At 35.6% G+C, this 26,087-nt stretch overlaps 3 protein-coding genes across 6 annotated transcripts; all 3 read right to left on the bottom strand.

The window, feature by feature from the left end:
• Positions 1 to 765: 765 nt before the first annotated feature.
• LOC130461221 (probable disease resistance protein At4g27220) lies at positions 766 to 5,404 on the bottom strand. 3 transcript variants are annotated; one of them, XR_008921625.1, is made up of 3 exons: positions 5,265 to 5,404; positions 2,041 to 4,783; positions 766 to 983 (listed from the first exon to the last, which is right to left on the bottom strand). XR_008921625.1 is itself a non-coding variant. In XM_056829227.1 (3 exons), exon 2 carries the CDS (start codon positions 4,726 to 4,728, stop codon positions 2,098 to 2,100), a length of 2,631 nt encoding a protein of 876 aa, XP_056685205.1. In that variant the 5' UTR covers positions 4,729 to 4,783; positions 5,265 to 5,404; the 3' UTR covers positions 766 to 983; positions 2,063 to 2,097. The 3 variants fall into 3 exon arrangements, 1 of the variants encoding a protein (XP_056685205.1); XR_008921626.1 differs by having other exon boundaries at positions 2,047 to 4,783; XM_056829227.1 differs by having other exon boundaries at positions 2,063 to 4,783.
• A 595-nt stretch (positions 5,405 to 5,999) lies between these two features.
• Positions 6,000 to 8,824, bottom strand: LOC110785629 (probable disease resistance protein At5g43730). The gene is made up of 2 exons (XM_056829221.1): positions 8,671 to 8,824; positions 6,000 to 7,587 (listed from the first exon to the last, which is right to left on the bottom strand). Exon 2 carries the CDS (start codon positions 7,566 to 7,568, stop codon positions 6,441 to 6,443), a length of 1,128 nt encoding a protein of 375 aa, XP_056685199.1. The 5' UTR covers positions 7,569 to 7,587; positions 8,671 to 8,824; the 3' UTR covers positions 6,000 to 6,440.
• Positions 8,825 to 14,924: 6,100 nt separating this feature from the next.
• Positions 14,925 to 20,613, bottom strand: LOC110785552 (probable disease resistance protein At1g15890). Of its 2 annotated transcripts, none has more exons than XM_021990006.2 (3): positions 20,224 to 20,613; positions 15,983 to 16,804; positions 14,925 to 15,879 (listed from the first exon to the last, which is right to left on the bottom strand). In XM_021990006.2, exons 2-3 carry the CDS (start codon positions 16,698 to 16,700, stop codon positions 15,128 to 15,130), a joined length of 1,470 nt encoding a protein of 489 aa, XP_021845698.2. In that variant the 5' UTR covers positions 16,701 to 16,804; positions 20,224 to 20,613; the 3' UTR covers positions 14,925 to 15,127. The 2 variants fall into 2 exon arrangements, with proteins under 2 accessions (XP_021845698.2, XP_021845700.2); XM_021990008.2 differs by having other exon boundaries at positions 20,228 to 20,538.
• Positions 20,614 to 26,087: the final 5,474 nt, after the last annotated feature.

Below are 26,087 nucleotides of genomic sequence, written 5' to 3'. Positions count from 1 at the left end.
CCAATGTCCCCAAATTCAGCAGCAGTATTTTGAGAAGCTTGTACCAAGTCAGCAGCATCATCACCTTCCTCCGAGTCAGAATCGGAGTTAATGCCGTCGCCTTCATCATCAGAAAAACCGAGGAAATCGTCTTCCTCTTGATCTGAAGCCATTAAGTCCCCTGTTTTTTAGCTATTTAATGCTGAGTTGAGGAATAAATTTTGGTGTGTGTTTGTATTTATTGAACTTGAGTTGGATCAGAATTTTGGTGTTTTGTGGGGAAAGTCAGCCTATTTATAAAGGCATATCACTTTTTCTACCCCTCAAAATTTTGGAGGGAAACACTAAGTCAATGTTTAATTTTTTGGGAAAATTTCATGGAAATTTTGGAGGGAAATTTGGGAGTCTGTTTTTTGGGCAAATATTCCAGCCAAAAAAAACGTGACTCATTGTAATCTGATTGGTCCATGTAATTTCTGTTGGGTCCCCTAGCCCATGTGACTGAAATGTTTGTTGATTTAATTCAATACTTTAATAAATATCTACTTTTTCCCCAATTAATTTAATACTTTCTCTCTCTTTACTTTATTCTTTTTCTTACACACAATCATTATTCTTACACCCAATCATTACTCATATCCCAATACAACCCAAGATTCAGTTTTCTTAAAAAACCCCCAACATTCCTTATGGGTACAACAAAAAGGAATGGAGGGAGTAATTACAAAAGATTTATACATGATCATCATTTGAAATAGTTGCAAATGCTTATTGAGTACAGAGTAGTAAAAAAAATGTAGGTAAATCATCATTCGAAATAGTTTCAAATGCTTATTGAGTTTCCAATTCATATATAAAGGTACTAATTACAAAAGATTTATACATAATCTATATGTCCATTGTAAGAAATTATCAAGTTTCACATCATTCACAGCTTCAAAGTTCACAAAATTCTCGATATGATGTCGCAAAACCTTGTTGAACAGTTTCATGCTCTCCTCGATCTGGATAAAAAGAAGAGAAATCTATCAAAACAACAATTGCAAAACAAATTTAATTTATTTATGAAAACTAATACTCAGCACACCGTAGAAAACAATAGGCAAAGACTACTTGAGATCGAACATGAACAAGCCAAGTCTAAAAAACCCCAATTTTGACTGTTTACACTATAACAACCTGTACAGACGAAAAATATAATGAACCAAGGCTAATGCAGATGTATAACAGCATAACCCACCGATTTTCCACCTAAAAACCAGGATATTAAAGATATGGACCAAATTAACATGCCCCTAATCAAAAGAGAAGCCTAGATTTAAAAGCGAAAACACAGAAAAAACCCAAGTTCTGAAGCAAGCGCAGTAACAAATTATTTCTTCATATATCATGGTCTTTGAAGACCTGAAAGTAATTGAAGGATACAATACTATTAATAGGTCAAACTTTACACTTTACAGGACACTGCACAGCTATTCCCATGGTAAGCTCAAACTAAACAAATGGAGTAACAAATACATTTCTCACTGAAATTACTGTGGTCTGCAACCCATAGCTTAGATGACTTCACACTAACTGTAAAAAACATATCTCACTGCAAATATTCTTGCCATAATCAAACACTTCGTGATAGTAATGGAAAGAGGTAACAACTATCTGCATTACACTTCAAGCAAATACCCCCTTCATCTAGAATTAATAGTGTGACAACTTAACCCGGACACGGGGTGTATGAAAAAGAATACAATAGGGGCATTTGGATCAAAAGACTCGTTTGGAAACAAAATAAAGAAAACGCCAAGTTTGAAACATACGGAGTATCGTCTATACTCTCACCTCGCCAGGAACTACAGATATATATATAACTAACTAGACTACTCCGTACAAGAATTTGTCTTGGATGTGTTCTCAAATAGATTTGACATAGGGAAGAAAAATATACGGTTAAGAGGTTTTTGTGTCAACTTCAATATGTATAAGATGTATATTATGCACTAAAAGTGGTCGGTTTCAACAATATTTCGAAGATTATGGAATAACAGAAGGAAGTAAAATTGTTACCATGACCTGCACTCATGCCCACCTTCACGGACCAGCAACTAATGATTCTGAAGCCGACTATGGAGACTTTTTTGATCTGAAAAGAGTTTGCAGTAATGATTTAGTATCCGTTTGGCTTAGTTGTAATGAATCCCACCATTCAACTGATCCTTCAATTTGTTGAAGAGTTGGGAGAAGAAATTTGTGTTGATCGTCCAAGAAAAAGGAGAACGGCAGCCGAGTAAGTTTCGGACAGTCATCAACCATAATAGACTGGAGAGAGGTGCAAAGCAATAGACCCCTATAAATGCTGGACAGCATTGGCAACCGTGTCAGTTCTAACCTTCTCAGATTTGGCAACTTGACACTATAAGGACTACTTTTTGATGGGGATCTATCACCATTTTCCTCAGTAATCAATTCCTTCAACTCAGAACAATCCCTAATTTCCAGAGTTTCAAGATTTCCGAGACCCATAATCTGCATAGGGGTGAACAATTTTTCAATGTCATGGCACCTACTGATTGTACATATTTCTAGGTTCGGAAGGATTCCACCACATATGCCTCCATCTAAGTGATGTTTCGAGCTGTGTAGACTGGTACTTTCCAAGTACAAGTTTTTACATTCCGCGTTGCAAGTTTGAGAATTTCCTAGCAGGGCAGTTTCGGAAATTAAACTATCCTTAAACTCAGGCTTGTCATTCCAGTTCAGCGTTTCACATAGGCTGCCAAGACCTTCGCAATTGTCTATGTGCAACTGATTTATACTTTCTGGTAGGATGAGCTGCTCTTGCTCTCTTTCACCAACAAGAGAACACCCGTAAAAGGACACTTTATTTCTAAAATGACACACTCCTTTGTTAGTTTGCTGCTCTTGCTCAATAGTATCTCCAACTTGGAGGTGGAAACTGTCCAACAATCGCCAATGTTCGGACTTAACATAACTGTTGTAGTCACTTATGTCATGGAATGTCACGTCAAGAATTTCAAGGGACCTTAAACTTTGCAGCTCTTGCAAGATCCCCACCATATAGCACGATATACGCCTCAATGCAGGTAGCTTGGCAATCAACCCATAACCCAAATCCTTTAATTTGTGTAAACCGGAAACATCCAGCTCTCTCAGCATGGTTAGCATCTCCATGCCAGTAGGGATTTGTTTAATGGCAGAGTAACCTAGGTCCAAGATTTGCAAAGCATTTAAGTTTGCCAATGAAGGGACATACGTGAGCTTCTGACAACAACGAAGAAGTAAGCTTTTTAGACTCTTCAGGTCACTTATTGAGTCAGGTAGTCTCTGAATGAAAGTGCTTGAAAGGTTAAGGACATGGAGATTCGGCATATGCAAAAAGAACGAAGCAGGAACATTTTTCAAAGGGTTCTGCTGCAACAGCAAGACTAAAAGCTTGGGACACTTTGGAGAAGCGCCGAAAGGGATTTCCGTAATGTTATTTCTCGACAGTGAAACAGCACGGAAATCTTCCTTTAACTCCTCCAAGTATTGTAACTGTGCACCACATTTGACCAAAAACTTTGGTCCGGTTTCTTGTCCAGTGATTCTAATAGCCATATTCCTGATCATATCATGCATTTTCACAAAATGCCCATCTTTTGAGGATTCCAGCAAGCTGCAGTCCACGAGATTATTCAGTATGGTGTGACCCTTGTCATATTGTGTTTGCAAAGATGACACCTCCTCTATTAGACCCACGGAAATCCAAAGACGTATTAACTCTTCTCTAGAGATTGTGCAGTCTTTAGGGTACAAAGTGCAATACAAGAGAGAAAGCCTGAGTTTTTCACTGGTCAACTTTGCATAAGAAGAATGCAGTTTCAGAAATAAATGCTTGGTTATCAGAAAATCATTTTCCATCCCTTTGAGTCTATGCAGAATAAGTTTCCACTCAGAAACACTATTCACTCCCCTCAAACTCCGACCGAAATGAACAATAGCAAGTGGGAGACCTCCACAATCCTGACAGACAAGCCGTGCTACATCTCTAATGTCGTCAGAAGTGAACGCTTCATGTCCATATACGCTGCAAAATAACTCCCATGTTTCACAAGGCCCAAGCATGCCAATCTTAATTGTCTTGTGGCAGTTAATTCTCCTACAAACACTCAACATTCGAGTCGTTATGATCACCTTACACGCACCAGAGGACGGGATCCCAACTTTCTCAAAGGAAAAATGGTCCCACAAATTGTCAAGGATCAACACATATTTTCCTCTCTTAGACAAAAAACTATGCAACCTAGCAGCTCTCCTTGTTTCGTCCTTCTCGTGATCAAGGTCAAGGCCGACAGCGTTTGAAATACACAGTTGCAAATTGTGAATATCAAAACCCATCCCTACAGTCACCCACACAACAACATACGTAAGCTCACTCCGTAGAAGTCGGTTGTAAACATGAACGGCAAGGGTCGTCTTGCCGCAACCACCCATCCCAAACACGCCAATTTTGTTTATCTTATCATCTTTCAACCAACTCACAATCTTTTCTACATATTCCAAGTTCAGTTTTCCTACTATGGACCTGACTCCTAATTCCACACTTTCTTCTCTCTGACGCTTTCCACACGATTGAACAACATAATTTTTCTTCATACTGACAGATGTAACCCCAGATTCAGTTTGGTTTCCCCCTTTCAAGTTCCTCACTTTCCCCCAAATCAAATCAGAGGCCATAATCCAGTCATTTGACATCCTGAATCCTGAATCCTGAATCCTGAATCCTGAATCCTGAATAATGATAATATATCTACATAGAAGAGAATATATCAATTTCTTTTACCAACATATATGCAGCCTAAGGGACAAGTAGAACCTAGGTAGATACATTTAACCACCAAAAATTACTAATAACACCAACCGACTCGTGATTTTGTAAGAATTACGGAGTTAATAGTACTAATTTAGGAAATGGATTTAAAACCAAGCCATCAAAAAGAAAAATAAGAAAACACGGTCTGCATACAGAAAAAAGCAAGAGTTTTTAAGCAGCTACAAATTTGGGAAACTACCAGGAAATACAGATGAATAGCTAATCCTAAGCTCAGTTCTTTGTTTTAATTTGTAGGTCAAAAATTTTCTGGGTTCCAATCCTGAACTATTCATGGATCATTTTATAAACAATCCAAACATAAAACATATAAATAGTTGTAACATATAAAAGGAGAATAAACCATGACAAAATTAAGTAAAATAACTATTGTAAAATGGAGATTAAATGAGAAAGTTACCTCTGAATTGGGTATTTGCTCCTTTAAGTACTGTAGATTGAAGATGTGAATATGCGAAGCTTAAGGGATGAGAGAGAAACTATATTGTGGAAACGACGACTTGGGTTAGGCTGTGGTCCACCTGACTGGCAACAAAGTCAAGATACCGGAAGATGTTACCGGCTATAGCAAGTTACCACTTACCACGTTTGAGTTATGCAAAGTTGTAATCTGGAATTCTGGATGCCCCAGGCCCCACACTGAAATTGTAAATATGATCTCAATGATAAACCTGCTGTAGCCGGTCGTCATTTTCCTACTTTCCTGCAGACGATTTGGCCAAATAGTCTTGTGTGTATTAATTCCCCCTTCTGGTCTGATGCTAGGGGAAAGAGGAAGGAGTACAAGCGCGTATCAGATATGTATGGATAAATACATATCAGAATAAAAGACAAAATAGAAAAAAGGACAAAAAAATAAATTAAATGGTACTTTTTTTCACAGAATGATACGGAGTACTTTTTTAAACATGAATGGTACTTTATTTTTTGTCTTTTAGTTGATATATGTGGATATGTGTGTTTCCACACATATCGGATATGCAAAAAAACAACCTCGGGGAAAGAGTGCAAACAATGAAACAATAAGGCTCAGACTTACGAAGCAAAATATAAGAAAATGATAATCCCTTTTAACTAATCAAGGACCTGTATTAAGTATTACAAGTATACATTAGAGGTCAATTAAGTGGGTTAGTTATGTAAATCATCAAATGATTCAACTTTATAAGACAACATATTTCATACTATATAAATACATGTATAAGAAAATACAAAAATATATGGGATATATCATATTACCCTAATCTCTATATTACAAACTTTTGACAAAACTAATCAGATCCTTAATTAGTTAAATTCAGGCTCCTACTTCACAGTTCACATCACCTCCTGACTCTTGTTAGCCTAACTCCCTCCAATGCCTCCACGAAACAACTAAACCTGGACAGGGGTAATACATGCATTCACCGGAAATATCACTGGAGACAAGTCCTTTAAAGAAGGCAAACTAGGTTGCACAAAACCAGGTTACTCTTTTCACATCAAGCTTCTCTTCTTTTTCTTGCTCTAATGAATCCCGCAGTTTCATTACCACTGCAGTTCAATGTCTGAAGTTCATCAGTAATTGCCTGAAATGTTAAGATTTCCCAAATTCAAACAATGCATTTCTCCATTCCCGAATGTCATCAATGCCACACATACGAGTAGCTATGTCTGTAATCATAAGTGGCACCCCACAACATTTCTTAGCAAGCAAGTTAGGGATGCCTTTAAGCAAAGAAGCAGACCTCCCACTAATTCCCGCTTCATTCAAGAGCAATTCACATGCTTCTTCGTCAGAGAGGCGATCAAGATGCACTTTTCTGAAACAACCCAACTTTTCAGAAACCAAAGCCGACCTGGTAGTTAAAACCAGCTTACTCTTACTCCCTTCAGCAGGGACAAGGATTCCTATCTCAACTGGACAAAATTGGGATTCTGGAACATCATCTAGGAAAAGCACAAAACTTCCTAGGCCTGAAAGCGTATCTGACAATATTTCTGCCCTTTTATTCACGTCATCATCACTGCAAAGTTCACACTTCACTGCAGCAGCAATAGCATCTTGAACACCCTCGATGCTGAACTGATGAGGACAAGTTACCCAGATAACGCAATCAAACCTCTCTTCCCATTTTAGCACAGAGTTATGCAGGTGCTTCATCAAAAAGGTCTTACCAATTCCTATTTCCCCATGAATAGCAATTCTTCCAATCTCAACACCTCGTAAAAGAGCCAGAAGTTGCTCCAAGGAATCAGAAGCTACATGACCAAATAATTCTCTCACTGGTATAAAATTACCACGACCCGGGCCTTGTTCATCAGAAATGGGGCAACTCAGAAGCACATCAACCTCCTCTTCATGGTCTGACAATGTCTTCATCAATTTATGAAATTTTACTAGCTTTGCACAAGCTTGGAGGTAGCTGATGCTCTGTTCTTCCACTTTTCTTTTCTTCTCTGGACCATCATGTCCTAACAAGCTTCTTGCTACCTGAACAAGCTCCCGACCCTTAGTCGCCCAGAAAAAAAGGTCTTCATCCCTCTTTCTCTTCTTCCCATGTTGAATAGAAGCAGAAAACAATGCTCCTTCAACATCCTCTATTTTGGCTCTTAAGTAATCAGCTTTTCCCTCAAGAATTCGCTTCCCGTCGACGAAGCTTTCTGCCTTGATTAAGATATCCAGAAAGCTAACTGTGTCTAAAAGAACAGGAAAGGAATTCATCGTGGAGACTTCGGACTTCCTGTACAAGATTAGTATGTTAAAATTCATGTACTCTTTTAGACTTTAACTAAAAAGAGTAAAAACACAATCAAAGCCAAAAGTCAATGTAGTAAAAAGAATTAAAAAGGGCTATTTCTACAAACAAAAATGGCCAATGGGCAGTGGCAACCCAGTGTGCCGGAACAAGATTGAAACACACAGCTCGGTTGCGAACCGACTCTTAGACTAGTACCGGTTTTGACACAAGCACTGCAGTCTGCAGGACAGTAGGACACACTTTCAAATTTGGCTCAGACCAGAAAACTAGCAAAGGCCTGCCAACTTTAATTACTCTGTATTTGTTAAAAGTAAAAATGCAGTAACACGGCCAATTCAGGTGCCCCGGTCAGCTCTTGTTCGACTCAAGTCGGGTTGTGTAGCTTTTTGGATTTGGTTCAACTCATATTCGGGTAGAGTCGGCTCCAGACTAATGCATGTCGGGTTTGATTTCGGGTCAAAAATGGGTAGGATCGGCAAATAGGCAAAACCTAACGGCTCAACACACAGACCTGCCCATTGAAGCGCGGTGACTAGTCGGAGACCGGTTCCCCGTAACCCTGTTGGGCTTGAACAACCCGCCCAAAACCCCTAGCCAAGCTCCGCACCCATCTCTCTGGGCCCGGAAAACCGCCATTAACAACCAAACCAACTAAAGCAGTCGGACCACAATAACGCAGAAAACATAGAAACCTAAATAAAAGAGGGGTTTAGCTCCCCACCCTTCATCGCTTTGGAGACATTAGAAACCTAAAAAAAGGATGCAATTGTTGCATCAAAAAAAAAAAAATTTAACCCAAATCTAAATAATAAAAACATGAACTAATCCCCATTTCTGGAATTGATAAAACCCATGATCTTTTATCACAACCCATCAGCATTAAACAATCAAATAAAACAAGAAACACACAATATGGATTGATCTTAATGGAAAAACAGCAAAACTCAATCATCAAGGGAGATTAAGTACTAATATTTCTGAATAAAATCAACTTAGTTACCAATAATCAATAGGGATTATGAGAAAGAGTACTACTCCGTAGGTGAAGTAAGAGTAAGAAAGTACCTTTTTAACTGGGTGAAGTGGTGGGAGTCGACTTCGAGATCGGTAGTAGAAGAGAGAGAAAGGTGAATTCCAAATGGAGTCTGTAAATTTTATTCTTTTTCTTGTGTATTTAAACGCTACGGATTTGGAGTTTGGACTTCTTTTTGCGCACTTCCAAGAAAGTACTCCCTCCATTCCCTTTTGTTCTTCCCCTAAAGAATGTTGGGTGTGGTTTAAGAAAACTGAATCTTGGTTTGTATTGGGATATGAGTAATGATTGGGGGTAAGAATAATGATTAGGTGTAAGAAATTGAATAAAGTAAAGAGAGAGAAAGTATTTAATTAATAGGGAGAAAAGTAGATATTTTATTAAAGTATTGAAAGAAATCAGCAAAAAATTTCAGTCACATGGGGTATGGGACACATCTGCTGTTACATGGACCAATCAGAAACAATCATACAATGACTCACGTTTTTTTTGGCTGGAAATTTAGCCCAAACAATTGATTTCAGTTTTCCCTCCAAATTTTCCCCCAAATAAAAAAACAGGGGATTTTCATTTTCCCTCCAAATTTTTGAGGGGTTGACATAGTGAATTCCCTTTATAAATAGGGTCACTTTCCCCCCACAAAAGACCAAAATCTGACTTTTACCAAGTTCAATAAATACAAGGAAAACACCAAAATTTCTTCCTCAATTCAGCATTAAATAGCAAAAAAACAGGGGACTTAATGGCTTCAGATCAAGAGGATGACGATTTCCTCGGATTTTCTGATGATGAAGGCGATGGCATTAACTCCGATTCTGACTCGGAGGTAGGTGATGATGCTGCTGACTTGGTACAAGCTTCTCAAAATACTGCTGCTGATTTTGGGGACATTGGGTTTAATGAAGATGTACCAAACAGCACTGAATATGTACAGCAAGTACCAGAAGTAGAAGGGGAAGGGCAGCAGCAAACTACCAACTTTCAAGAGGTACCATTTCTTTTTGATTTGAACTTTCCACCACCATCAGAAAATGCATCACCAATTCATCATCAAACAGCAACACAAAGAACAGATCATCATAAGCCTAGGACTCCTAGAATAAATAATGAATTGAGGCTTGAAATTTTGGTGTACCTGCTGAATAGAAAAATTCCAGATTCAGAAACTCTTTTGTTTGGGACAATAAGGAATGCAGCCATAGAATTTGATTACAACAGAAAAACCATAGGGTCAATATGGGACAAAGCAAAGAAGCAGAAGGCAGCAATGAATTCATATGTGGTGGAAAGTAAGTATCACAAGTGTGGCAGGAAAAAGGTTCAAGTCACATATGACTCTATTGCACAAATAGCCATGGGGGACAGAACATGCATTGTAAATTAATAGAGGAACCTCCCCTAATTAGAAGTCATGGACCCTCAAATGGTCAAAAGGAGTTAATTGGATAAGAAACTTCCTTTTGAATTGTGGGCTGTGGGCCGGGCCCGTGCCTTATTTTTTTGGAAAAAATGATAAGGAACGACACGACTTGACCCGCCATTACAAATCATGCTAAATTTAGTAAATTAGCCTTAGGCACGATGGCTCGGCCGGACAAGAAAGCCCGAGGGCTTGGGCCATGCATGGGCCCTGTTTTGAACTTTTCAGTCTGGCCCGACATGATGCAATGTGGGCCTGACATGGGCCCAGCTAGGCCCATGGTCGTGGGTTTATTTAAGAGATACGCTTGGCCGGGCACTGGTATTAAGAAAAATAATTGAATGAAATAAAGTAATAAAACAAGTGAGATTGAATAGATATTTTAATAAGAAAAACAAGTGGTGACCATGTTATTTTAGGGAGTGGGGGATGGGGGTGGGGTGTAGATATATTATTGAATGGGATTGTGGTGTTGATAAATTATTAAAAATGGCAAGTGTATCTCTTAAATAAAAACGGCCGAAAAAGACAAGTGTATCCCTTAAATAAATACAGAGGGAGTAATCTTTTTTAAAAAATGTCCATAAAAAATTGCTTCATGGAACACTTTTTTTTGTTGGTTTATGAATTGATACTTTTATCTTCCCCTAGGAAAAAAAATGAATGCTTTGATCTATCCTTCCCCTTTTCTTTTGACCGCAATTTAAAAGGTGGACCATGGTGCACATAGAGCATGGTGCACCTTAAGAACATTAGTATATAATTAAAAGAACATCGACATATATTTTTTTATTATTTTTAATAAATTGTGATTTTTTATAACAAAAAGTAAAACATTATATTACATGTTCTTTAGTCGTAGTGTCATGTTCTTTTGTTTATGCACATGTGTTCTTTTGGTGCACATGGTGCACCATGATCTATGTGCACCATGGTCTATAGTCCACGGATTGGCTTTTCTCTCTCCTTGCCCCCTTTTTCTTTTGATCGACCAACTCCAAACCTTCCAAATAAGTTCCTTTTTTTTTATTCATGTTTGCCCTCGCTCCCCATAAACCATCATAAGATTCATAACAAAATTTAGTATTCATAAGACGTTACCAAAAATATAACTGAAATCTTATGTACAAAAAAAAAACTTTGTGCTACACTTATGATTTTCTTATTGCATATGTGGATACTAATAAGTAAATTTTATATTCACACAATTTTCACTTAATCGAATTTAATCGAACGTATTAAAATTTATTAAAACCTAACAAAAGTTTAATTAAGTTATAATGAACATACTTTATTAAAATTTATTTATAACTTATTTTTCGAAGTAAGTGAAAATAAGATAAATAAATTACAACCCAAATTTTGGTAACATTCCGATTGTCCGTGGCAATTAACCGGCTAGCTATAGCCCATAAGTCCATAACAAGGTGAATGAGGTGACTATACGGACTATACCCTACAGAAAGTCAAAGGCCAAACAACTCTAGACCGGTTACCGGTTACCTTTTAAGTCCCTTACCTTACCATGATTTTCAAGACATATAGTGTTTGATAATTGATATTGATGCAGTCAACATCACCCACAAAGGACCCCCGAAAATGAAGATTTTGTTGGAGCATATAGTTATACTTATACATAGGTGACTTATTATCAAATGGTACTCCCTCCGTTCCTAAATAAGTGTCCAGTTCCCATAAATAGCGTTCCCTTATAAGTGTCCAGTTTCCATTTTTGGACATACACCTTTCCCACTTTTCCATACACTTTTCCCACTTTTCCCACTTTTCTATAAATTATTATTACTTTTTCTTACACATTCTACACTTTTACCACTTTTCAATCACCACATCTACATTTATATATACTTTATTAATAAACAATTATCTACTTTTTCCTTTCCCAAAAAAAAACATTCTCAATCATTACCTCTTACACACCATTCAATTTTATTAATTACCGTGTAAATATCCAAAGTGGACACGTGTTTAGGAACGGAGGGAGTATTAACTTTCTAACTTTGTTTAATTTGATGATTAACGAATTCGTCCATGAGTCCGTCACCATCATCAAGATATAAAACCAATAAGTTTTATTAAATTCAATTGATCATGTTTCATGTTCATACATATATGCATGCCAGGCTGTCAGCATGTATATACTTCCTCCGTTTCGCAATAGATGTATCATTTCTTTTTTTCACGTATCCCAACATTATTCTTTGAACTTTAATATATCTAATTACGTGTAAGTAAAATTATAACAAATTTATATTTGGAATCCTCACATTGATACGAATTTAACAAGATCTTATTTGACAATGTTTGTTTTTACATAATGTGAAAGAATAATTGTCAAAGGTAGTTAATAAATAGTGGTCAAAAGAGAAACGATGCATCTATTATGGAACGGAGGAAGTATAATGCATGTACATATGTTTGTGATAACATGCATGCCTACTCCGTATGTATAATGCATGTACATATGTTTGTGATAACATCCATGCCTACTCCGTCAAACTAAAGATGGCTGTGGGCCGGATCGGGTCGAGCCCCTACGAGCCATCGGCCTAACCGGGTCGGGCGGTCCATATTGTATCGTGTCAGGCCGGGTCGGGCAAAAAAGTTCAAAACAAGGCCCGGTCAGAGCACATGGGCTTTCGTGCCGGACCGTCGTGCCTAAGGCTAATTTTACAAAATTTAGCGTGCTTTTTCGTGCCGGGTCGAGTCGTGTCGTGCTTTTTCCAAAAAATTAAGGCTTAGGCCCGGCCCACGGCCCATGACTCCGTGCCCGTGCCGTGCCGGACTTTTTTCGTGCTCGTGTCGGACCGGACTTTTTTCGTGCCGAATAGGGTCAGACTTCAGCCCGGCCCGGCCTAGTCCACAACCATCTTTACGTCAAAGTAATAAGAGACAATATATTGTGATTTGTGGCTAACCGGCTATGAATGACGTTCGCTTTGACTCATCGATCTATTTTTGTTTTATTTTATTTAATAGAGGAACCTCCCCTAATTAGAAGTCATGGACCCTCAAATGGTCAAAAGGAGTTAATTGGATAAGAAACTTCCTTTTGAATTGTGTTAATTGTTAAAATTTATTTAATATTGTATCTTATTTATCATGCATTAGCTCATAAGTCATGAATTGATGACTCATACTCATATTCATACTCCTACTCATACAAGTCATATATCACTTCAAGCCTATGTAGTTACTAATGAGGTATTGACTTAGTGGTTTAAACTTAAAACTCGTGTACAATAAGTCTTATGTTTGAATCATCTTTGTCATTTGTAATCCTATTTTTCTTTGACTTTCTTTTAAAATCTAAACTAGATTTTAGTCCCGAACGATGTCTCGGATCGTTACATGTATATCCATAATTATGACTGAATTCTACTATTATTTAACTATGTGAACTTAACGAAATTTATTTGAATGTATTTCTAAAATAAAAGGAGATAAGGTGAACATGAACGTACAAAGCCATTAATTGTTGTTCTTTAATTTTACTGTCATTTTTGAGATAAAGGCTAGGTAGTACGAAAGGTACGTGCATGACGATTGATGGCAGCCATCAAAGAAAACAAACGAGTGAACGACACCAATAATAAATGGCAACTTATGAAACAGAATCCCTTAAAAGTTCAACATTCATCCACGAATTTTGGTAAGTTACATTGATATAGTTCATCGCAATCCAATTAAAATTTGTACGTAAGTTTTCATGGCAGAAGTTTGTGCTCTTTACAAAAAATTTCAAGAAACGAAAAATTTCAACATCAAGCATCTTTACATTGAAGAAGACAACTTGATGGTCATCAATGCAGTAAAATGAACTTGGAAAATACCGTGGAAGCTCCATTTCATCATTCAAGATGTCCAGGAAATTCTTAATTTTCGACAATTGGAATATTAAATACATCTACCGAGAAGCTAATCGAGCAGCAAATTAGATAGCAAATGTTGGTCATTTAGTTAGCAACACTAATGTGTATTGACTCTCGTACTAGTCCTCAGTTACTTTCCATTTTAGATAGTGATTACTTAGGAGTATTCCTTGTGCAGAGGGGCTCCTAAATCCTAATGTATTATTCTTCTTACCTTTAAAAAATATTTTTTTTTGCCGTAGTGTTCTTTTTCGGCTACTGTGTTTTCTTGAGAAGTATCGTTTACAATTCAGTTTTTCACCTGAACACATTCACATAAATGTACTCCCTCCGTATTTATTTAAGAGATACACTTGGTCGGGCACGTGTATTAAGAAAAAGAATTGAATGAAATAAAGTAATAAAACAAATGGGGTTAGAAAGATATTTTAATAAGTAAAACAAGTGGGGACCGTGTCATTTTAGGGGATGAGGGGTGAGGGTGGGGAGTAGATAGATTATTTAATTAGATGGTGGGGTTGATAAGTTACTAAAAATGGCAAGTGTATCTTTTAAATAAATACGGCCGGAAAAAGCAAGTGTATCCCTTAAATAAATACAGAGGGAGTACCTCGCAAATGAACTAACTAAATACGTTCTCATAAATATACCCCAAATTAAATGTCACCAAAATACTTATGCGGAGTAGTATTTAGGCTCCGTTCTATTGGACTTATTTTGGTTGAACTTATATTATCTAAACTTATCTGAAATTAACTGAAATTATCTGAATTTATTTTATCTGAAAAAACTTATTTTGTTTGAAATAGACTTATTTGTGTGTGAAAACGTCTCAAAAAAACTTATTTTTGCTGAACTTATATTATCTGAACGTATCTGAACTTAACTGGACTTATCCAAACTTATTTTGTCTGAAATAAGTCAAAATAAGTCGAACAGAATAGGGCCTTAAATAAAAAATAAATGGCTAAGATCATTTTATATTTAATATTTAATGTATTCAATTGTAGAGCATATAAACCAATAAGCATGTTTAATTTCACATGAAACAAATTCAAGTTGGTCCCCAAAAATGAAAAAAACTTAATTAGGTCCAAAACAAGGCAATTAAACACAATCGTAATTGTTCAAAACTGTAGTACTCCGTAATTAAAATCATTGTTTAAAGTAGCCAACTACTCAAGAAACTGTATTCGCCATTTTCCAGATCCATTTATTCATAGTAACAGTCTGAAACTCTGCTACAACTTGAATCAAACACATCCTTTCAAGCTGATTCAATATAACATGACCCTGATCATCAACATGCTTGCCTTTTCGATCCATACCAATTAACCCAGAACTCTTCCACTTTTCAATCATTTCCACTTTCGTAATCTGACAATCATTCGGCAACAATTTAGCTGCTGCTAAAAAGCAAAGCTGAACTGTTCTATCTTTCAAGCAAACATACCCAAATTTCAGCTGCTCAACTATCTTCTCTTCTTCCTCATGAATACTTGATATCATTCCCATCATTTCATTCAACCTGTTATTCCATTCTCGAACATCTTTTATCCCAACCATAGACCTCGCTATAACTATTATAGCAAGTGGCATTTTTGCACATTGATTTGCAACTTTGATCGCTACTTCTTTAATCCTTTTCTCATCATTATTATAATTATCCCCGCGTTTTACTTCATGTAAGAACAGATCTTTGGCTTCTTCCTTCTCCAACAGCTCCATCTTCAGGGGAAGATCACACCCCATCTTGTTACATACGTCTTTAGACAATGTACTAATCACCAGGATACAGTTGACACCATTACTAGTATTACTACTTTCTGGTATTCCTAGTAGTTCATAAGCTGGAAACTCTTCCTTGACATTATCCAAGAAAAGAAGTGTACGGCCCGGGCCTATATCCCGCAGTCTGGCCATTATCTTACCTGCATGGGTGATGATAAAGGTTGTAAGTTGCAATAATATTTAACTATGGCAATTAATACTACGTGTCAGATTCTAAAGTTGAGACTTGTATCATTTTCATACCTGCACACCTGACCTCGTCGTGAACAACATCATTATCCAAATCAATCCACATCCCATCTGCAACACACTTCTGCAACGCCTTGTTGTAGTGTCCTTTACCATTATTATTATCAGGCGCCGTGGCCCAAAATACGGCCTTAAACACCTCATCATCTTGGTAAACTTTGTTGTAGAGGTGTTTCATGAGATTAGTCTTTCCTGCTCCTGTATATCCATAAATACCAATACATTGAACTCTACCACCTTTCAAGGCTTCAAAAGCTGAATCCCTGATCCTAGAAAAGGTCTTCCCAATGTACTGATCATCCTCCAATGGAAGCATCTCACCGCGTACTCTAACCTCGTCGTATGTCAAACCATCCTCTCGTAACTGTCTTCCTTTTGTCAAAAGCTCTTGTCCTTCCTTGTAGTGTTTCTCAATTCTTGGTACCCACGTCATACGCGTCAGCATCCAGTGTTCCTCCATGCTGCAGCTGTCTAATACCGATTGTGCTGAGTCTCTGAACCGTTTTGCTTGGCCGGAGTAGGCGTCCACCACCTTTTTGCGCTTCTTACCTGGTTGCGCCTCCTGATTTTTCACTTCTTGATTCATGTCTTCCACCTTGCTATCTAGTTCAAGGAGTACATTGCTTAGCTCAGTACATCTCATGTCCACCTGCAGGAATTTTTTCCCAAACTCGTATATCTTTGGCGCTATTTGAAGTAAAGCATCCATCATTTTTATACCCACAGGAGTTTGAACTGTGATCAAATATACTGTTACCGTGGAGACATCAGCCCATACGCTGGCCAATTTTATATGCAGCTGCTTGCAAAGTTACTCTGAAACAAGAGAAAACTCAACTAGCTCAAATATTGCAAACTCCCTACCAGTTTTAAAGGTGAAGAGAACGCACACGTAAAACTGCTTAATAATCTGTAACTAGTTAATTAGTTATTGGTCCATATATAAAATACCTTGAATGCGAAGTATGTTTGGTTTTTAATAGTAAATTGGTAAGGTATTTGTAATGTATTTATTTCCAAAACAAAACTTACAACCTGTATAAACTTTGATAACTTTAAGGGAAATTTGTTAAAAAGGACCTTTTATAACCCAAATTTTGTGAGAAATGACCTTATATAATTTTTTTTGCGAAATTACACCTTAATGTAATTTTTTTTGCGAGAAAGGACCTTACATAATTTTATTTTGTGAAATCACACCTTAATGTAACTTTTTTTTTGCGAAAGACAACCAAAAGTAAATTTTCGGCATTGACTGAGTTTTTTCGGCCATTGACTTGCACGTGAGAAGCACGTGTGACTTTATATTGCTAATCACACCCAATTTTCCTCCAAAATTCAAGCTTTAAAACCTAAAGTTGGAAAAAAAAAATCGAAATAAAATCAAGTTTGAAAATTCAAGACTCGGGAAAATCAATGTCTTTAGCCAACGTAAGCCACACGTGCTGCTCACGTGCAAGTCAATGGCCGGAAAAGCTCAGTCAATGCCGAAAACTTTCCTTAGGTCCTTTCTCGCAAAAAAAATTACTTTAAGGTGTGTTCTCACAAAAAAAATTATATAAGGTCCTTTCTCGCAAAATTTGAGTTATAAAAGGTCCTTTTTGGCAAATTTGCCTAACTTTAATTAAGAACAAGCATTCTAACAAGTAACAAGCAAAGCTTGGACTATGGCCTATGGACACATGTGCAAGATACTCAATATGTACCAAAAGAACATTTACAATTCCTCCATTTAAAAAAAAAAGTTATTTGTACCATTTGGGTTGGGTATAAAGATTAAAAAGGACAGAGTATTGTAAATATCGAAATTGCCTATGGTAATTAAATGTGAAATATGAGTAAGGGTAAAGTGGAGACTCTAAAGTGTAAATGCACCAATAAGCATGTGAAAACATAACATAAAATGAAATGATGCAACTAATATGCAACTTCCATAATAGGAAAAGATAAATTTGTCAAAAACTACCTTGTAGTGGCTTGTACTCTGTAAAATTGTTTTTTTTATAAAAAATGTTATAATTAACTACCTTATAAAAATTTTATCGTAAAGATATTACATTTTCTAGAGTGTATGTCATGTTATTTTGCACAATGCAGTTGTGTTCTCCTTGAGTGTATAATAGGAGTATAGGACGAGCATGGGCCTTGGGGTACATATGTCCATATAAATTATAGTATAATACAGTTTGCGCAAGCCAAGACCATTCGAACTCAGAGTTCTTCAAGACAAACAAGACACAAATGCCTCAAATATCCGGGGGAATGTTTTTTCTAGTTTAGAACTGCAGCAGTCACGTGCGCGTGAGGAAGTAAAAATCTCATGCTGTGATGTATCACCAAAAACATAACATCAACAAAGAGACAAAATAGAGAAAAGACAAAACTGCTTGCTGTCATATTTTTTTGGACCGATTATGGATCGAACAAATGATGTAATGGTACAAAAAATGAAATGAAATGGTATTTTTTAAGTAAGAATGACATTTTGTAAAAAACAAATGGTGTTTTGTTAAAAAATGGTACTTATTTTTTAAAGAATGGTACATTTTAAAAGAAAATGGTATTTGTTTTTTAAAGAATGGTACATTGTAAAAGAGAAATGGTAGTTCATGTCACTTTCTCTCTCCTTTTTTTCTGTCATTCTCTTCTCTTTTATTTATTAATTTTGTCTTTTTCCTATTGTCCTACTCATTTTGTCCTTTTCCTAATTTGTTTGATGTTTGTGTAAATTTACGAAAATAACCCTGTGAGGTATTATGAAATACCTCACAGACTGCCGCTACGCCAACCTCCGTGCGCGTTAATTCATCAAATCATACGAATGCAAATGTTGAATTTCCAAATTTCTATTGCCATTATGGCAAGTTCCTATTCAGTTAAGGCAAGTTCCTACTCACTAGGAGCTTCTTCTTTTTCTTTCTTTTTTCTTATTTTTTTTTTTTGGGCAGAGGAAAAAGAAACAAAACGAAAAAGACTAGTCCCTTTTTCTAGCTTTAGAAACAAAACGAAAAAGACTAATCACTAGGAGTTAGGACCTACTTTTTTGAACTAATCTAAACTAAAATGAATTTTTAGACCAGCATTTTTCCTACACCATAACGAACTGAAGGCGGTCAAGAACAATAGACACTAGTGACTAATGGTTATGATCTCTTTAACATTTACTAGATTTAAACGCACACAATGCGTGCTTTAATTTATATTCTAAATACATGTACTACAACTCATAATATATCATTAACATCAAAAGAATTCAATTTGTAAAGGAGTAAGGGCGTTTTTAATCAAAGTACCATGCTTGCATAAAAAAAAAGAGGCATTTTCGATATTTTAGGTGGACACTAAATTATTCAAGAGTTGGATTATATGATAGAAATTATTATTTAAAAAATCATGTTAGAATCAAATGAGACTAGGTATAAATTAAGATTCTGATCAGCACACCTATCGAACCAGATCTTCTTATAAATGTTTAATTTACGTATCACCTAAGATCTTCAATCTATATTAGCAAAAAAACTGAAAAATTACTCCGTATGTTTTAGTAAATGCACATTGAAATGGATGTAACGAAACCCACATAATAAATTATGTTTCATACAATAACTTATCTAAAATTTTAATCTAAATTTTTGTCAAGCTCTATTGTTTCGATCACATCCCGACTCTTTATTTTTACACAATTGGATCAATATTATGTTGAGACTAAAAATACCGTTGGCGAAATACGAGTAATAACCCAAACAGAAATTGACACGCAAATAATACAAATCATCAAATACTTTTCAAATTAATTAGCACTAGTACAAAGATTTATTTATTTTTGGTGAAAACTAGTACAAAGATTGTTACATGCATATTTCCAGGTAGAAATCCTTAGTCAGTTGGTAGAAAGCTTAACTACCTTAAACTAGCCCAATATATCTGGGATTGCATACCATGTGGTTTAAGGTTACGCATTCCAAGAAAATAAAACCTATTTTATATCATAAATTGTTAAAGTTTGGATTAAGAAATCAGCTCGAACCAGTGGGGCCCACCAGCAACTATAATCAAAGCCTAAGACGCCCGGTAGCTGAGCCGGCCCAAGCGAAGATCTAGGCCATAAACAAAATATAATGAATGCAAAATGGAACTCAATCAACAAATATGGGATTTAAATCCAGAATAATATATTATTAGTCTGTAAAAACATAAAAGATATAGTGTGGGAATAATCAAGACCAGAAACGTACTCACAAGGTTATCCAAGGTGGTCGTCGCCGCTGCTGCCGCCGTCTCAACAACCAACACTATATAATTAACATGGCGCGCGCGGCCGGCGAAATATAAGCTAGTTAGGCTGAGTATTTTATTGAAAGAGAAGAGTGGTGGTTGAAGTTGTGTAGAAATGATGATGAAATGGTGAAAATGGATCTACACACACTGAGTGAGAAAGGAAGCATCACCCAAACTTCATAGTAGTACCAAGTATTAGCTAGAGGGAAAGACGACCTTTACCAAGTCTTCATATTGGAGTCTCCTCTTTTATTATTTTTTTGATTATTATTATTATTTTGACACTATTATCTACTCATCATGTGGATTAGCCAAGTAGGTATAGGGACTAGACTACTAGGTGTGTTCCCTCATTTTAATTAAAATGCTACGTTTGCCAACTTGGATAAAAATATACAGTACATTACTACTACAAGGAAGTCAAAATCGCAGGCTGCAGCAAAAAAAATCAATGAAATGGTACATGTTTTAATCGAAAATGGTACTTTGCTTTTTATGAAAAATGGTACATATATTTATCGAAATGGTACTCTGTTTAACGAAATGGTACTCTTTTTATTTATTTATTGAAATGATACTTTTTTAAATAAATGGTACATGTTTGGCGTTGTGATGTATTTGCTCACACATCACATCATGCCGCCTCACCGACCTCGTACTACTACATCGTTTCTAATTTATATTATTTAGAATTTTTAACAATAAATCTACATAAAAAACATGAAATAGTCTATATCGCTTCTAATTTATACTTCTATTTAGAATCTTTATCGATAAATCTACAAGAAATAAACATGATCGAAATAGTAGTGTTATAGTGTAAGATGTTGTTTGATTCTTCTCGACAGATGTGTAGTTTTGCGATGTCGTCTTTTTATAAACTTTTATTCCAAATTAAGTGTATTTGAAGAGATCCAAATATTGCATTGAAAATTGTTGAAATTAATGTTATCCACATGTGAATTGTCCCGTAACAGAGAGAGTGGAGAGAAAATAACAACTTAAAATCTTGAGGAGTTACTCCAACTTTATACGACCAATTGGTTTTAGTGAGAAACCTACTTTAGGCTTATAAGTGCAACTTCATTGGTTGTAGCCAGAGACTTGCTTGCAATTTTTAGAAATCCAAACCTACTAGCTTGAAATACAATGTGGCATGACAAGCTAATTTAGTAATTAGCTTATTATTGGAGATGCTCTAAGTGGACCGAATTACTCCCTCCTTATTAGGTTGTCCAGACCCATTAGATTTGACTAAATATGTTTTGTAACATTGAGAGGTTTGCTAAAAACTGTTAACTACTCCCTTCGTTCTTTTTTTGTTGAGTATTTTGTTTAACCATGGTCCGTAGTCCATGGTTAAACTGTTAACCATGGACTACGGACCATGGTGCACATAAAGCATGGTGCACCGTGTGCACCAAAAGAACACATGTACATAAACAAAAGAACATGAGACTACGACAAAAGAACATGCAATATAATGTTTTACTTTTTTGTTATAAAAAATCACAATTTATTAAAAATAAAAAAAATATATGTCCATGTTCTTTTTACGAATTACCAGATGTTCTTTTAATTATATACTAATATTCTTAAGGTGCACCATACTCTATGTGCACCATGTTCTTCTAAATTGCGCAATTTTACTCTAACATAAAATATATTTGGTTCCATAATTTTTTGTCTTTTCTCAATTTCACTCAACCAAATCTTAATAAAACACTTTTAGTGCATGCGACAAATAACTAAAGACGAAATATATATTCGAAATATGTAAAATGACATTTATGGACCAAAATTTTCCGTAAGCATAGGGGCATCCCTTAGAAAAAGAGTAATGCTAAACACCAAAACTTTTGCATCATTGTTTAGACTTTTCCACGCAAAAAAAGAAAAACCCAAATTAAAACCGTTCTCTTTTCTACGTTTGTGACTTGTTCTCGGACCCACTTCTTGTATTAAAATTCAATATTTCTTTACTTGTATTTTGCTTATCTATTACATTATAAGTATTAGAATTATTCTAATAGTTTTATATGCTTTAGTTAGAATTATTACGTCTCTGTCAATCTAGCGTTTACTGGAAATTCAAAGTTAAATTCAAATAAACTTTTATGAGTGGTATGGACCAATATCTCTCATCTAGAAGTTGTCTTTACTTAATTACTTGCGTTGTTGTAAATCTTTGTAGATATTATATTGTCGCTCGTTCTTAAGCTTTTCAAGACTCAACAAAGTCTTCACAAAACAGATACAATCTCATCGTCGGTCTCGCTTATGCCTGTTGCGCACACAAGTGTCTCAATTGATCGTTGACCCTTGCTCATCATGTGGATTAGCCAACTAGGCACTAGACTACTAGGTGTGTGTTCCCTCATTTTAATTAAAATGCTACGTTTGCCAACTTGGATAAAAATCATCGTTTCTAATTTATACTTGTATTATTTAGAATCTTTATCAATAAATCTACAACAAAAAAACATGAAATCGTCTATATCGTTTCTAATTTATACGGAGTACTTCTATTTAGAATCTTTATCGATAAATCTACAAGAAATAAACATGATCGAAATAGTAACGTAAGATTTTGTTTGATTCTTTTCGACGGGCGTGTAGTTTTGCGATGTCGGCTTTTTATAAACTTTTATTCCAAATTAAGTGTATTCGAAGAGATCCAAATATTGCATTGAAAATTGTTGAAATTAATGTTATCCATATGTGAATTGTCCCGTAACAGAGAGAGTGGAGAGAAAATAACAACTTAAAATCTTGAGGAGTTACTCCCACTATATATGGCCAATTGGTTTTAGTGAGAAACCTACTTTAGGCTTATAAGTGCAACTGCATTGGTTGTACCCAGAGACTTGCTTGTAATTTTTAGAAATCCAAACCTACTAGTTTGAAATACAATGTGGCGTGACAAACTAATTTAGTAATTAGCTTACCATTGGAGATGCTCTAAGTGGACCAAATTACTCCCTCCTCATTAGGTGGCCCAAAACCATTAGATTTGACTAAATATGTTTTGTAATATTGAGAGGTTTGCTAAAAACTGTTAACTATTCCCTTCGTTCTTTTTTTGTTTGTCCAATTTATCATTTTAATCCATCCCCAAAAAGTTAGCCAATTGCTATAAATGTTCAAAAAGACCACAATTTTACTCTAACAAAAAATATATTTGGTTCCACCATTTTTGTATTTTCTCAATTTCGCTCAACCAAATCTTAATAAAACACTTTTGATGCATACGACAAATAACTAAAGATGAAAGATGTATTCGAATATGTAAAACTAGATTAGATCTCGTGCACGCACGGATAATGATATTTTTTTCACAAAATATTTAACTGAATATCTCTCAAATTACTGTATAGTTATAACATTTTTAACATACTCGTTTAAATTTATTCATCTAATATGCATATTTATAATGCTAATATGACAATTTGACCAAAATATTAAGTGATATATTTTCCATCATTAAAATAAAGATTTGACTAAAATATTACCAATTTAGAGTAATGATAATTAGGTCGTATATATTATTGCCATAATTTATAAACTAAAATTTGTTTCCATGCCTAAATAGTTTATAAAAAAAAGGTAGAGAATAAAAATAAAATAAAACAGATATACTTTTTTAGAAAAGTTATTTTTGGCGGGAAAAAATTGCACAAGGAATTGACACGTGTCATTCCTGATGTCTCTTTTAGTATATAGTAATAGATAGATGACATTTATGGACCAAAATTTTCCGTAAGCGTAGGGGCATCCCTTAGAAAAGTAATGCTAAACACCAAAACTTTGCATCAATTTTAGACTTTTCCACGCCAAAAAAAAAAACTAAAATTAAACTTGTTCTCTTTTCTACATTTGTGACTTGTTCTCGGACCCACTCCTTGTGTTAGGGTCCAACATTTCTTTATTTTTATTTTGTTTATCTATTGTTTTATACTTTATCCGTATTTATTTAAAACATATATTTGGGCGGGCACGATTATTAAGAAAAAGAATTAAATGAAATAAAGTAATAAAACAAGTGGGGTTGGGTTGATATTTTAATAAGTAAAACAAGTGTGAAAGGCGGGGGTGGGGTGTAGATATATTATTTAATTAGATGGTGAGATTGATAAGTTACTAAAAATGGCAAGTGTATCTCTTAAATAAATACGGCCGGAAAAGGCAAGTGTATCCCTTAAATAAATACAGAGGGAGTAAGATTTTTCTAAAATGTCGTATATGCTTTAGATAGAATTATTAGACCGATTTCCCAATCTAGTGTTAGAAATTAAACATATTCTCATTCTAGTGTTTTCCCATAAATAATTCCATAATCTAGTGTCCACATAGGATTGGTAATTACAAACCTAATATTATTTCTCCTAATCCTATCCAAATTGTATTTAATGAAAAAAAATCCAAGATTTGCCACTCTTTTACGGAAAGTGAAAAATATAACCCATTTCATTGACTGAGATTAGTTCCCTCCACTATTTTTTGTTTGACGATTATAGTTCCCTCCATTACCTAAACTCACCAAGTTTGCTAGAAATTAACCCAATTACATTACACTATTAACACTTAAATCAGATGGCTTCGTTTTGTCATATAATTGTGTTACTTTTCTTTTTTTTTTTTGGTAAAATAGAGAATAATGTTATGTTACACTTAAATCAAATGGGTGTTGGTATAATGTGCAATTTGGCTGCTGTTTTGTTCTTGTATATTTCTTGCACAATATGTAACGGGTATGTTGTAAACACATAAGGAGATCTCAAGTTTAAGTGTAGAGCTTTGTGAAGGGTAGGAACTAATAGTCACTGTGTTCGAAATTAAAAAATCGGAGGTACATGATAGGATAAGTTACTTAGAATTTGATGCCTCTCTCTTGTGTATATTCAAAAATTGCTGTACTTGGCATGATTGTTCGTGATACAGAAGGGGATGTCCTGATGTCTGCAAGACTACCTTATGTTGGGGTGATCCCTGTTGCACAAGCCGAGGCCAAGGGGATTTGTTTTGGTCTAAGATATGCTCATGATGCGGGGTTCCGTTCGTCGGAGGTTTAAACTGTTGCCATAGCATTGTGGAAATGATCCAATCAAAGAAGACAAAAAGAAGTAGAGCACAGGTTGTGGTTAATGATATTGTAGCTTTAGCACGCAACTTTACTTATTGTAGCTTTAATTATGTTAGTAGAGTTTGTAATAAGGTGGCCGACTCTATCGCTAAAGCCTCTATATCTTTGGAAGGGGTGAAAGTATGGATGGAGGAATGCCCTTTGAATGCTAAGCTACCTTTCTGTCAAACACAACTGATAACTATTGAAGCAACCACCTGATCACAACAGACCAATATGAGCTTGCAGAAACAACAGACACAGCAAGCATGCAGTACAAACAGTCAGCCTGCTCAAAGAGTAACCAACCCACAACAAAAACAACCACAGTAGCCTGCATAACCAGCAGCTAATCACACATCAGTAAGCAGAAGCAGTACTCAAACAGCAGACAACCAAAATTAAGGCGCTAAGCCAGAGAGTTTGGGATAGTGGAGGCATCTGGTGTAGTTGTGTTACTTTTATTGTCACTCACATATACTTATATAGCACATAAAAAAGAATATAGTGCTGCAGCATTCACATAAAAACAAGCAGTCTATTGTGTATATAGTGTTGCAACACGCCGCACATTCTAGCAGCCAAGCTAACTACTCTCACGACTCACATTCGCACACCAAAACACACAGACCACACTTAGCTAACAACACACATGGTACACTTGCACACACATCCAACAATAAATACTGCAGCAACATA

The sequence above is a fragment of the Spinacia oleracea genome, chromosome 1 (genome assembly GCF_020520425.1).
Source record: "Spinacia oleracea cultivar Varoflay chromosome 1, BTI_SOV_V1, whole genome shotgun sequence".
In the NCBI taxonomy this organism is placed as follows: Eukaryota; Viridiplantae; Streptophyta; class Magnoliopsida; order Caryophyllales; family Amaranthaceae; genus Spinacia; species Spinacia oleracea.
This window is presented reverse-complemented; position numbering and strand designations above follow the sequence as displayed.